This window comes from Fundulus heteroclitus, chromosome 17 (assembly GCF_011125445.2).
Source record: "Fundulus heteroclitus isolate FHET01 chromosome 17, MU-UCD_Fhet_4.1, whole genome shotgun sequence".
Lineage (NCBI taxonomy): Eukaryota > Metazoa > Chordata > Actinopteri > Cyprinodontiformes > Fundulidae > Fundulus > Fundulus heteroclitus.
In genome coordinates, this window is record NC_046377.1 from 17480283 (window position 1) to 17495277 (window position 14995).

Sequence of the window (14995 nt, forward strand, 5' to 3'; positions counted from 1 at the left end):
GTTTGGGGAACCCCTGAAGAAAAGCAAAAAGCTTTCAGCTTCACTAATGCAGCGACTGTTGGATGTTGCAGGCCTGCACTGCTGCGAAAGCAATGAGATTATGGAGCAACAGGCTGCTTAAATACAATTTTCAGTTAATATGATACAGAGAGAGCAGAGAGCCATTGGCGACATGTTGTTTTCAATCTGTGGAAGCCTGACATTAATTTTGGGTGAACACAAAAAAACACTGAAGATGTGAGATGACAGTAAACGTTACCTCGAATAGATTAACAGCGTACAGTGAGACACAAAAAGCACTTTGAGTGCAAACCTCACAACACCTCAAAACCTCTTTTATTGCAAGCCTTGTCTGAATAAATCCCCTCACAGATATTTTTGCCTCATGTTGACAGTAATAAGCTTATATATGCAGATTCAATTTGCTTTTATGACTTAAAATGAAACGCATTTCAACTTGTGTGCTTAACTTCATTATTCTAAAAGAAAAAAAAAAAAGAAAGTAAATCTTAGCCACAAGATAAATGTATTGATCCGATTTCGGTTCTTGTTTAATAAATGCATCCATGATGGGTGCTGGCTTGAAAATTCAATATAATGTGTTATTTGTCCCAGGTTTATTCGGCAGATAAAAAAAATAGGAACTAAAATAAGACTCAGAGGAAATTATCTTTGCCTTGATCAAACAAAATCTTCTAGAAGTTTCAAAAATCTTGGAGAAAAAAAAAGCCGAAGCTGAAGAATCAAAGAGAGCAGAAGCTAAGTGTAGGTCTGAGGAACATAGTAGTCAATGAGATGACCATCAAATCAAGTCAAACATTACGCCGCCTATCCAAAAGATGAAGCTTGGTCATACTCATCACATTAAAACTATAAACTTTAGCGGATTTTAATGGGACTTTATGTTTCAGACCATCAGTAAGGGTCTCGTAATTTTGAAAAGAGAAAAAGTCAGTTTTTCCATTTCTCGAAAAATAAAAGTGTCACATTTATATGTATTCATCCTGCAGCTTAGCCCAACCTTTTACCTAAGCTACAGCTGTCAAGCTTTGGGTATGTCTCGCTCTTTATTTAGCTCAAGCTCAGTCCAACTGGATTGTTTTGAGGCTATTTTTAAGTTCTACAATGGAGGGAAATAAGTGCGTAAAACTCTAAGAAGAAAGAAAAAAGTAGTTGATGGGTGCACGGTTCTGGTGTAACATAAAAAAAACTTGAAAAGCAGCACTCTTAGGTATTTCATAAATTTAATCAGGGGCAAGAGAACGCTTTTCGGCTACATCCAAAATGCTTCTCTTTGAAGCAAGAGTTATAAACTGGCTTCAAAGAGAAGCATTTGGGATCCACTCTACTGACAGTAAACCCTGAGGGACTGAATAAAGAATTGGTGTCGAACTGCTTTATCTGGTCTTATGTATGCATCTGTGTGTTTTTGAATAGAATACTTTGCAGGGTATTGTTTTTTGAGTGGTATTGACTGAACCGACAATGCTTTGCACAGATGTTCCTTATTTGAGCTGAATGCTCAGCCTGCGTCTGATTGGCTTAAAAGCTCTCTATTCTGTATATAGACATTGTTTGTCTTGGTTCTGTGAAGATCTATGAAATACCTGAGAGTCCTGGTTTTCAAGATTTTATTTGTTTTTAAGTTCTGCCACTGATTCCCAGCTAGATTTAGGTCTAGACTGTGATAGGGCCACCTTAATATGACATCTTTTCATCTAAACCTTTCCACTGCAGCTCTGGTTGTATATTTGGGGTAATTGTCCTGCTGGGAGGTGAAGCTCCTCCCCAGTCTCATCTTTAACAGCCTTGAACGGGTCGTTTTTTAGGTTTGCGCTCTACTGGACATTAATCTTCCCCCTCCCTGCTGAAGAAAAGCATTCCCACGGCATGATGGCTCCACCACCATGCCTCATTATGGGGATTGTGTGTTCAGCGTTCATATTTACGCTTTATTTCCTTCTTGGATTGGGACAAACTTTGAACTTCTTGTCTTTATTTTGTTCTTTAGGCCATTGTCAGAAAGAGTGCCAGTAAATTACACATTAGATTGTAGTTGGGACTTGATATAAGATGAAAAGCGACTTTTAGCAGACTCCATTTTTCCCTCTAAGGGAAATATGATTCACATTAAGGAATATTTAACTTATGTTTTCCAAGTAAACCACTTTTATTTCTCCAGTTAAACCAGGGGTGTCAAACATACGGCCCGCGGGCCGGATCCGGCCCGCCGAACAATTTAGTCCGGCCCTGTGGCTAAATGCATTATCATTATAAAAAAAAAAATAGTGTCCTGTCTGGCAATGTGGCAATAAGATGCCACAAAGAGCTAATCAGATTTGACTTTCACAAGTGGACAAGATAAAAGGAAGAGAATGATAAAACAATTATTGAAAAAAACATGTACTTCGTTTAATTGAAAATATGCAGTTCCTATATTGTCCACGAGGGGTGCTGTGTTTTAATTAGCAGATTAAGCTTCAGGTGTGGAAAAATTCAAATGATTTGTTAATTTTTATCTGTTTGATGTATTTTGTCATGCAGGACAGTGTTTTTAAGTTCCAAAAAATGTGAATAAATGTTTTTCAACATTGTATAATCACTGTGATCAGTTCTTATGCATAATGCACAAGTAAATGTTTAACTGAGTAAAAGTATTGTTGAAATTGCACATACTTTTCTTAAAAACGCTGAGGTTATTCATAATATATTGTGTAAAAGTGAAATTAACTTAATATAAAAATCAACAACAAGTCCACATTCATTAGTTCTATTTAATCTTGCAATAAGTTAACTCGTGTGGCCCTCTTGAGATCAGATTAAGCTGTATGCGGCCCCTAAACCAGAATGAGTTTGACACCCCTGAGTTAAACTCTCATCTATTTCCATATTAAATCTTGTTTTTTTTTTCTTTTAGCAACCCCACAGCATCGTCCAGCGGCGCCTGCTGGAGGGAAACATCACACGGCTTCGAGGGGAGGCCCGGGACCCCGCCAGCAGGGTTCGCTCACCGTTGGCCGACACAAAGGATGGTCCTCCTACGGATGCCGAGGAGAGGAGTGAGAGCACGGCGGACGACTCGACCGAGGAGAGGGAGTCCCTGGAGGAGAGCGAGAGGAGCCTCCGATCAGACGAGGAGGACGATAACAGCGAGGCTGGAGCCAGACACTCAGCCGAGAAGCCAGAGAGCACGGACAGCCCGCCCCGGCTCACAGCTTTAATCGTTCAATGCAAGGTACCACGCACAAGATCGTACAGTCTGCCTGCACATATTCACCCACATTTAACTGCAAGCAAACCGAAAAACCAAATTAGTGGGACTCCATTATGCTCCTGTGACTCATAACTTTGACCTGATTTTCACTTCAGAACATATGAAAAGCTCTACAGGACCCAGCAGCTTTCAGATTGGATCAGAATCGTGGACAAGTGAGTCACAGTGATTAAAAGCCCAAGCCGGTCAACAGTGGAGAAAAATATAACACTTACTGCAGGGTACTTTAAACAGAACTAGGTTGTGATTTAAAATGAACTAATAATAAGAAAACAATTATCAGTGAAAGTTCAAGTGGAACAATTTGTTCCCAGCAAATACATTAAACCTAATCTACTACCAATAATACATTTAATGTCTGATTCATGCTCTATATTTTATTAATTTCTAGGAGAGAATTGTGAAAATATTCTTCTAATTCATGTCTTTCACATTTTAGCAACCAAAGGAAGTCTGACAGAAGCACTATCTGAGCTCAAACTTTGACTTTATGGTCAAAATGATGGTTTCTTCATATTTTTCCATGACAAAATTTCATAATTTTCCAGAGTCAAATACCTAGATTTCTCAGCTCTTATTAAGCCTCTTTTAAAAAGCATAAATACAAAAGTTCAACAAGAAGTAATGGAGGATATTTTATGGTAATCAGGTGAATTGAAGGTGATTTATCAGCAGATGAATGGATGTGTATACTTACATGTTGGATGAAATTTTTAGGGAACAGAATAAGGAAAAAAGAACACAAGGGTAAATATTTCTTTCAGTCTTTAACCATACTTATGCAGAGCTAGGAAACATTTAAAAATCAGAATTGTGCTGTTTTCCTTATACATTATTAAAGGTGAATTTGGTAACCTGGAGTCCTCATGATATTTACATTTTAAAATCTTAATAGATTTGATAAACCTGTGTAATTTAAGATAAGTAGTGCTAAATGCGCAGTTGAAAGATTGATCTACTTTTTTGAGCTATAGTCTTTCAAATTAGGTTTTAAATGTTAGTCGATTACATCTATCTGTTGGAATACATTGTGCCATAATGCATAGTTTGTAATCAGGTGCCTGCCAGCTGATTTAAAAGAGTTTGATTATTTTCTATCCTCTGGCTCCTCAGGATTTGAATGCTGCATAAATCTTTCAGGTGCTACTCATTTACAGATTTTCCTAAGATTGTTGCCAGAAAGCAAAAAAAAAAAAAAAGCCTTGGATATGTTTGGGGGAAAGCAGTGATGTTTTAAAATAAGATGGTTTAAAACCTTTTATAAAATTTCAAGACATTTGCTTTGTTAATTCTGCTTTTAGAAATTAGAATAGATTTACAAGCATGACGATCAGGAAAAGGTTTGATGCAATTTGATGTTTTACAAGTTTCATCCTTTTGTGCGTCCTTTTCTGGAAACACTCCTGTATAAGTCAGGAGTGCAAAAAAAACAACAACAAAAAACTACCCAGGTATGCAGGGACAACTTGTGGGCTTTAAGTATTTATAATTAAACTGAAAGTGCAGGAAAGATTTGCATTTATAGATGTGTCCCCACTAATTTATGACTGCACATACATGGCAGAAAAACACCCTGTTATCATGTTAACATAACACTTTCACCCATATAATGTTGTTTAATGTCTCCAGATTGAGTTAAATTCCTCAGATTTGCTAAATTAAATTGAATTGGAATAGTTTCTGCGGTCTGATGGATATTTTAATTTGTCAAATTGAACAGCACTAACCTCTGTATTGGAAAGTAATTTATAGAGAATCTTTTTAACATGCATATACGTATATTGAAGTGTGATTTTTTTTATATAGCTTAAAACAGTTTTATAAACAAAGGCTTTAGTCTAAAAGTGGCCCACATTTGCATTTTAATCAGAGGGAAAAGAGCTTGTATTTACCCATTTTTGATCTGTGAAGGAAATCAATGCCAAGCTCAAAACAGCTCCTGTTCTCAGGGGTGTTTAGATAATACATCGCTGTGAATACTGCAGATCTGTGAATATTTAATATGATTTGTCCACTTTTCCAGCACATTCAGCATTTTACGTGGCTCTGTGCTTTACCATCGACTCATTAACAGCTCAATGCTCGTCTGTTAGCCATTCAGCAGCTATTTTTAAACATCAGGGATTTTAGTGGCACCAGGACTCAGAAAAAAAAAGAGCCGGTTTGTGTGTCCTGATAAGCCTAGGAGAACAAAAACAGGCTTGTTCAGCTGTCTGAGTCGGTAAAGAGTGAGGAAAATCACAACAACAAGCACAGAAACTCGCTGAGCTCATTACCAGATAAGTGGTGGATAAGGTATTGATTTATGAAGGAGGTGACTGACAGAAAAGGATAATCATCACAGAATCACATCTTTTAACACCCTCTCAATATAAACCCACACATATGCTTAATTGTAAAATGTAAAGTCAGTTTTTTATAAGATTTTTATAAGAAAAAACATTTGTAATGAGGAGAAATATAATTTAAACAATACATGGGTGAAACCTTTAAAGAAATATGAAAATACATTTTCATAGTGTCTCACACAGCATATAAACCTTGACCAACAATTTTAACCCACAGTCCAACATTTACAGCGTACGGTAACAGAATTTCTAAGCTTTTCACAGAGTAATCTTCCATTTAAAAAACCTTCTGAATAAAGTGGCAAATTTCCTGCTAGTTACATTTCAAACTCTACAGTTTATAGCATAATTGTACAAAATGTACAACGATATAATGACGCTACAGTTGCAGTTTATATGAGAATTTATTAAAGATAAAAATAGACCATACAGTTGAGCCCCATTTTTAGTTTATCCTGGAAAACATCTAAATTATGCAGTTTGTAGGGTGGCGTCACCACACTGCTTATCTCACACGCCTGCAGAGCCACCATATGCTCGGCATCCCCAACCCCTGCGGTAATGTTTCTTTACTGATACCGACTTAAAGCTGGCAGAGGAACGACCTCAAAGGTACCATTTAGCGTAAATTGTTTATGCTTGCTGCCCAATAAAAAACATCTCTGTGTCATAAAAGGCCTTACGCAGCAGAGCTACTGTGAAAGAAATACAATAAATGTCAGTGAAACTAGGCCAGGCTGCTATGTTTACACTTTACATTGAGAAAAAATCTATAAAAATGACGAAAAATCAATGGCATATATGTCAACAATTTATATTTTTCCTCATGAATATGTGAAAACGCTAAACAGTTTGACCGTTACAAAAAATCATATCCAAATAAGAACAATATACGACAATGGTTCATCCTGATAATGTTTACTTAGTCCTTTTAAAGCCTGAAAATAACTGATTGTGCCATACGCAATCAGCCGAAAAAACATTGTTGAGCCATCTGCTGCAGAACCGCTGAAGTACCAGAAAGCAAGATGGCGTCAATCGATGCAGCTACTCTAAGCATGGCTGAAGACCAACCAGATCTACTAGTGTTACTTAATTTCTTTCTTTTCCTATCTTCACTGGACGTTGCAGACTCACTGGGCTCCATTGCTTCTCCTTGTTTACTCATTTTGCACATGTGCAATGTTGAACTTTCCGTCATGTGGTCTTACGGTAAATGTACACAAAAGAGCTTCATTTACACATGGTAATAGGGACTAACCCACAAATTCCACCTCCTACGCTTCCGTACGTGTCCGCTCCGTTCCAGACCGTCTCCGTGAGTCCGTAAAAAACAACACCTGCTACAGCCGCAGTTACTCCGTCTCACTCTGCTCTGAGTACCTTGGAGCTCGAGGAGAGCATGCGCGAGAGGTACAAGTTCACGGCATAGAAAAAAAGTTCTCTGTTGCTGATTATACGTCAATTTGGCATATTTTTAGTCCATCAAGTATGGGTGAGTACATTGGCCACCAAAAATGTGACAAAAAAGGACCTCCACATTTTACATCCTCAGTGACCGCTCCGTTTATGTACGTGCACGTTTGTCTGACGGAGCAACTACGTCACCGTCAGCGCACAAGCTCTCCGTCGTTTCTCGTCAAAATACGGGGCGAGTCTATTTTCTGCTCCGTTCAGGTCCGTCAGACTCCAGCCAGAGAGAAACAGCCCACTATTTTCTACTGAAATTCCTAGACAACAACAGTGAAGAAGTGTGGATTGAAATGTCTATTAACCTAAGCTGAAACACAATTAAATTATTTTAAAAACAAAAACATTAAACTCATTTGACAAAATGGACATGGGGTCCAAAATGACTGAACTAATTTGTAAAGCGGCTAACCAACATGGAGTACAAGCTAACGATAAGGGAGAAAGGACAAAAGCAAGCTGGGTTTCTACCGTCCTAGAAAACTCTGACCAAAAAATGACCAAGAAGCTCATGCAACCACCTTATAAAACAGTGAAATTATCCAATCAGGTATGCATTAAATTGTTTTTCACATAGAAGTCTGAACATTTACAAATGAAGACAGATTTGGTTTGGTCCACAGTCCATGTAAATGTCCTTCACACATGAAACACACAGTTTAGTGTCGCCACCCAACTAACTAATAGAAAACAAAGCCTGTGTAAAAACAAATGACCAGTGATCATTCACTGGATCTACCTTAATCTAACAGTTTTTACGTCACATTACTTTTGTTATAGGGTATATTCTTTTTTTGCACCATGTGTGGGCTACAAATGACCGTGGTATTCCTAGCCTTCTAAAGCAAAAGTGACAGAAACAGAGAAGGTTTGGAAAATAATCCTTCAGACTGCTGTTGTTTTACTAGAGGAGGAATCCACTATCAAATGGTCTGTAATCTGACAAGCTCTTCTCTGTCAGCAGCTGGAAAAACAATATCCTTAACACCAAAAGGACGATAGTATGAGAGTTGTCTAGTGGAGGGAATATTGGACGGCCATAGCCTCTCAAGTGAGCCCCCACTTAAAAAAACAAAGCAAAACTAAAAAAAAGCAACAACCTGAACTATCTCTTTAAAAGAGACTTTGTGTAAATGGCCCTTAGTCCACTTAACTTGACAAACAATTTAAATAAAAAACAATTGACCAACAGATCCGCGTGAGAGGGACAGAAACCAAAAATTGGTTTTAAAACAAAGCAGAACCAGATGGGATAGGGCACAAAAATCAGTAAAAATGTTTCACTGGCATAATGTGTATGAAATGTAAGAATTTGTTACAAGAAATGTAGGCAATAGGTGCGCTCGAGGCTATAAGGTCCATGGATAGTCTGCGTAGCTTACAGTACCAGATAATCATTACCTCCTCTTTAAATACCCACAAAAGCACACAATGATTAAAGTATCATCTAAAATTAATAATTGGACATCAGGGAAGCAATTGTTTCCTTTTTTTTTACACCCACCATGTTCAGTGTGGCACATTGGGAGAAACTTTGATTCCATCATAACACTTGGATGTAAAAATCCATCTCATGATTTTACTTCTTTCAATTATCAGGAATTGTTAAACTCAGACTGTTTGAATGTCTGCTGAATGTGAGAAAAATTGTTCATGCATTTCTTTCTCCACATTTGAATTACGATAATGCCTTGTCAACAGGACAAGCATTTACAGGTCATGCAAAAATCTGCAGCCAGGTTCCTGAAAAGTTCTGACGAGGGAGAACTCTGTCTCCTGTTTATTAATCATTAGACCGGCTTCCTGTTGAGCCTAGTAATAATTCTTCAATAAAAAAAGACACTTGTCCTCCCATATTGATCGGAGAATGGTAAGGCAATATTATATTGATGTAACATTTTAACAAAAACCATTCAGTTTCTCTCGTTATTTATTTCCCACACATGACAACTGTAGGTTATCAGTCAGGTTGGTTCCTAGCCTGTTAATCAACAAGTTTTATGTTGATTCACTGGATTCTTCTAAAAGACAAAGCACCATTTATCTAGTGAGGTATTCCTCCGCTTTTATAATGGAGTTTTTGCTATGTTCTTATGTCTCCTATCATGCCTATTGTATTGTCTTTTACTTTTATCATGCCTAAATGACCATTTATAGACATGTGTGTTTGTTATGTCCCATCATATTTATGATTTTTGCATTTTATAAACAGTCTCTGTGAACATTTTTATGAAAATCTCTGCCTAAAATATTAATTCTTTACACATTGTATTTTCCATTGGTAAAGAAAAAGCAACCCAGTTATTGGAACATAGTGAAATACCCGAACATAGCCAAACAGAAAACCATTTAGAGAAAACCATCAGCTCATTAATTTTTTTTCTTTTTATTGTGAAAAGATTGCGCTTTTCCCATCATGGTTCAGTCAATAAACATGTTTTCAGAATGGATTCTGATGAAAGCTGTGAGCTTAAGGTGAAACTCATTAAAGAGCCCTAGAGCTAATGGATAATGCAGGATTGACTGCTAATTATCCATTATTACCACATTTCACAGTAATTTAATCTAATTGTATGAGCAAAATTGTTATAATAGACAGAAGGAAATTGGTTATTGGACAAGAATTTAACGCAGTTCTTATTCAAAGACATTATCTAAGTTTTGATAAAGAGCTGTGCCGTAGCAGAAACAATGAATCAGGTATTTCTTTTACTTCCTTGTGCTGCAGTTTGCAATTTTTTTATGTGCACACATGACTACTCACTTGCTTAATATTTCATGGTTAGTTGTGCATAAAATGGAAAAATCAAAGTCCACTCAGCAAAGAGAGAAATCAGCATCTCCTGTCAGCAATATGCGTCTTAATATTTAAGCCAGCATCCAAAAACTTCCTTAATCATACACAGAAATCTGTATGCTGGTTATATTTTAACTTGACTTGCTCTACAGGTACACAGACAATGTAAACCAAGCCACAACAACATTGAACCTTTGGCTGGAAAACCTCCAAGAATAAGGTTTACTTTGTTTGTGGAAAGCTGGTTACAGCAGCTGTGGGTTTTATTTTTCAGTGTGGCAGCCTCATAAGCCCACAGCAGCCAGACAGATTTGTGTAAAAGAGGGAAGATCTTTTTTTTTTTAACTCCCTAGAGCTATACTCATGCACTGCTGTGACAAACTGTTTCCTTGCATGCATAAGTATCATTGCAAATTGGGAAAGAAAATCGCCCTATGACACCAAAATCCCCTCCTCTTCTCTTCCCACAGTGCTGCGAAACTGAAGTCAAGGCATCCATCAACACTGGCAGCCTACACAACCACATCTCCACCTCCTGCTGCCAGAGGCTGGGGTAAGAAACACCCAGCCCAACACAGTAAACACATACGCACGACACTTTCACCATATAACTGTTTTCTTTTAGACAGACGAATCAAGTTATTGAAAAAAAGAGACTTAAAAACAAAAAAAGAGACGTAAAAAAGGAGGCGGATTTCTGAGGTCTATATCATGTTCTTGCAAGACCTTATTTTCATTAATGCTTTCAAATCATGATTGCCGTCCATTTCAAACGTGCATTTCCAAAATTGAGAAATATATTTTTTAAAGACTAAACGAAACAAATCTAAAGTTGGCAAAGAGTGAGGATGTTGGCACATGGTACACCGAAGAGGGGCACGGACGAATACCACAACGATGACCCAGGATGAAAATGGTGATAGAAAAGAGCCCAGCTCAAATGTTAGTTCCTAAAGGGAATACTTAATATGTCAGTGAGGAGAAGACATTTATTAAATGTTGTCCGAGAGGCAGGAGAATGGAGACCTAACAAACTGGCACTCTGCCATTCTGCGCTCTAGCTGTAATTAACCACAATGGTGAACGAAACACATGTAAAAAAAAATGTTATCCAATAAGCTGAATTTCTGGCAATATTCAGGTATGTGTCATTTCTGCTCTGGTTCTGACTAGCATTGTTGGTCTGATGAGTATATAGAGCGGCGTTATCAACTGATTTCTCATTAACAATAATTATCTTTCACGGAAACATGGAAACATCTTCCCATTTAGGAGATCCAGTCGAGTTTTTTTTGCCTCAAAAAAGTAATTATTTTCTCGACAACTTTGTTCCCAACAAACTTTGTAACAGAAATCTGTGCAGCGGTTGAGTAAACTGTAGCACCAGTGAATGGAAGCAGCTAAAAGTCTCAATTTTTAAAACAAGTATGGGTTTTACTTGTGAAGGCTTAACTGCACTATGATAATTAAACAAAGTGCAATCTTGCAAGTTAATTTTATCCCATGAACATATTGTTTGGTCCTCAAAAAGTCTTTTAAAAAAGGCAATGCTATGCTTGTGGTGATTGGAAACAAAAGAGAGATTCTGACATGGGTTCTGTCATTTAACTCAGTCACTGAGAAAAGACAAATTACTACTTTAGCCAATTCTTGCAACAATGCATGAAAGAATCTTTGGATAGCTTGAATCTTAATTTTATTTAATATTCTAATTCACAGAGATCAGCAGAAGCTATGAACTGACTGGACACACGGAAAGGAAAAAAAACACACTTTAAATATCTTCTTACCTGAGAAATGTTATGCTGGGGAGACTCTTGCCTTGATGGTCTGGCTGCTGACCCTCTGCTTGGGTTATTAGGTGTGGCCTGGATGCTGTTGTGTCCTCATTCCTCGGCCTTGTGTTTTTCCCCTCAGTTGAAGCCACATTTTCACATTATCCTTGGGCTAAAAGTGTTTTGAACAGAGACGGTTTACTTTCAAGAATTTACTCACTTTTCCTGCATAGAGTATATTTGTGGAAAGTAGAAGTGTTCACTCAGACAAGTTCTGTGTTGCCAATCAGCATCCACTCACCCTACCACTCAATTTAAATTAATTCAATACGGTTCATTTATACAATGCCAACTCACAACAAAATTCACCTCAAGGCACATTGCAAGACATGCTACGGTTTAAGAGGTTGTGAGAAAAAACAGAAACAAACCATCCCTTAGCAACGACCACTTTAACACAAAAGCCAGTTGCACTTTGTGGTTTCAGATGGCTGTTTATCATCCGTATATTGCATTTCTTTTTTAAATAAGTGTGACTCAAAAGACTAAGAAAAGTAGATTTATGCAGGATTTCCAAGTTTTTCTGACACTGAAATATGTCTCCTGAGGAGATAAACAGACATTTATTAACCACAAAGAACGGCAAACACAGCTTAGTTTTTAAATCTGTAGATTCCTGCCAGATTAACAGCTTCAAAATTGACCTTTTTAAAAATAATGTGTTGCTAATTTTAATTTCCAAATCTGCTCCTAAAGTAGCCGATAGACATGTCTGCTAAATCCTTCTTTTATTAAACAACCAGCTGCAGTAGTTTTGAGTTAATCAAAAGTGAAAGCTGGGTAAGGAAGGTAGCACAGCAAACAGTGACGCATCCTAATTATTATTATTGAATATATTATTATTATTAACTATGAGGGTGACTGTGTTTATGCGTCTTCTTAGACTGGTGCCCAGTAAGGATAGTTCACCATGCAGCGTTAGCAGCTCAGTGACGGGTCTGCAGCTACAGCTTGGCAAGCAGACTGTCCGGTGCTCAGCAGATGTGAAAGGTAAGGAAATCAACTATAAAAACAATACTAAAAAAGAAGATTGGTATTTTTAGGATTTTAATGTACTTTTTGGATTTATTGCATCAATTTTCGTTTGCGAAAATGTAGCGTGCATTTCCTGTCAAGAAAGTATTTGTCCCCGTACAGATTTCATTTGGTTTTTAAGTTTTCTTCACACAAATTTTCAATATCACATTTTAATATCAAGATAAATAACTCGAGTACATACATAGAGCAGTTTCCAAATTATGATTTTGTTTATTAAAAAGGGGGAAAAAAAGCTTTCTTTACTAACATGTCAGGATATGAAAAGGTAATTGCCCTCCTTTTTAAAAATCATGAAATAATTATGATTAACTGCAGTTTAGTTTCATTAGCCAGGAGAAATCAGTCTTTTAAAATGACTCCAATAGTGTATCAACAACTCTGCCAGGTTATAAATTAACAAGGGCAGCTGATGAAGCACTGCAGACTTGTATGGAGAAATATTCAGGGGTTTGGGGAGGCAAAAAAGAATGGTGTGCTTCCTGCTACATCCTGCGTAAAACAAGCACAGCACAAACTTTTTTACCAAGATGATTCACGCAAAGAAAGGTAAAAATTAGCAGGAATTGGTTATTGCATTAATTGAACTATAGACTAGATTTTTGTGCAAAAACATCTGATTATCTGCTGGAGGCGATAAAACAGCAACAGAGTTTAACTAGAGTTTTCATAAATAGATATTGATCTGCGAGTCCATACATAACCCAGTTACATGCAGGAAGGAGACAGCAGTGCTTTATGTGAGAAAATATGCGCCAGACCTCATTAAAACAGAAGTCTTGTTGTTATTCATGCCTGCAGGTGTTAATTCACACCGGTCAACACAAATACCTACATTCAATCGGTGAAGCCTTTCCTGCATAAAACAGTAACATAATGTATATAACTTAATAGGAATCATGATTTTTTTTTTTTAATCTAGCTGCGTTAGGATCCACACAATTGAAAAACCAAAAAATAAAATCCTGGGTTTGATAATTTAATCATAACATTTATTGATGCACCTTACAGACAGTTATGTTCAAATGACTGATTTAGTGGATAAAGAACCACTTATTTTATTTTTACATTACTAATTAAGATCTGTAAAATCCTTATATTTTTTTTTCTTATTTCAGCAGCAAAATCCTATATACTTTTAAAATTAAAATAAAACCTTTATTGGAGAACATAAAAAAAAAATCAATAGGTAAAAAAAAATAAAAGGTACCACTTTACAATAAGACTTCCCTTATGGATGGTAATAAATAGTTTATAGATATGTTAATGTGTAAACATTTTACAAGTCAAGTTTTTATTATTATTATTATTATTATTATTATTATTATTATTATTATTATTATTAATAATAATAATAATAATAATAATAATAATAATAATAATAATAATAATAATAATAATGTGCATTAAGGCTGAAAAAAAGACAAAACTGACAAAACTGGTTTGTGTTTACAAGGTAGTAACTCAGTGTGGGGAATTTATAGCTAAATCCAAGTAAATTCTGATTTAAACAATATCAAAATTAATCTGTGTAGAGTAATTCAGTCCAGGTCTGACTCCATTATTGTGTTTTTATAATTTTATTCTTCTAAGCTAATCCTAATGTAAAGACATGTAAAAGTTCTCTTAACATTTTCACAAAGGCAATAATGGTTTTCATGAAATCCTAAACCGTGTTTTCAACACTGTCTACGTAGTGTTTAACTGAGACTGTTCCTGATTTACCCAAAGTATTTTAGAGCTCAATCTAGATCTGATCAAATCTAATTGCAATCATGTAGAGAAAACCTTGGAAATGATTAGTGTCAAACCTGAAGCCCGCCCACAAACCCCATTCAATCAGCATGCAAATAAGCTACACAGAGCTCACTGGCAAGGCAAAAGACAACTGCCTTACTCTGAATGTTTGTGCAGCACTTTCACAACATATTACCCGGAATGGTGAGACATTTCAAATCCACTACCGCAAACACCTTGGGTTGCCTGTACCCTTGCATCCTTGCCTTTTGATTGTACCAAAAGAAAAAAAGATCAGTTACAGTGCCTTACAAAACCATTAATGCCCCTTAAAATTCTACCTTTTGTAACATACAATAGCATTTCAGTGTATTTTACTGGAATTTGTTCTTCCTGGATTGCCTTCTAGATAGTTTTGTCCATCTTCCTATTAAGTGTGGAAGGATTTCCTGGTTCTGGTAAAGATTTAAGACTTCAATTGATCCAGAACGCAGTGGCT

General features: G+C 36.6%; 1 protein-coding gene across 1 annotated transcript in view; it reads left to right on the forward strand.

The window, feature by feature from the left end:
* The window catches only part of nrip2 (nuclear receptor interacting protein 2), a 74137-nt gene that overhangs the window by 51520 nt on the left and 7622 nt on the right, over nt 1–14995 (forward strand). The window contains exons 2-4 of the mRNA XM_012873803.3: nt 2918–3235; nt 10360–10442; nt 12608–12714. Of these exons, the coding sequence (XP_012729257.2) occupies nt 2918–3235; nt 10360–10442; nt 12608–12714 (508 nt within the window). The remainder of the gene's footprint in view (nt 1–2917; nt 3236–10359; nt 10443–12607; nt 12715–14995) is intronic.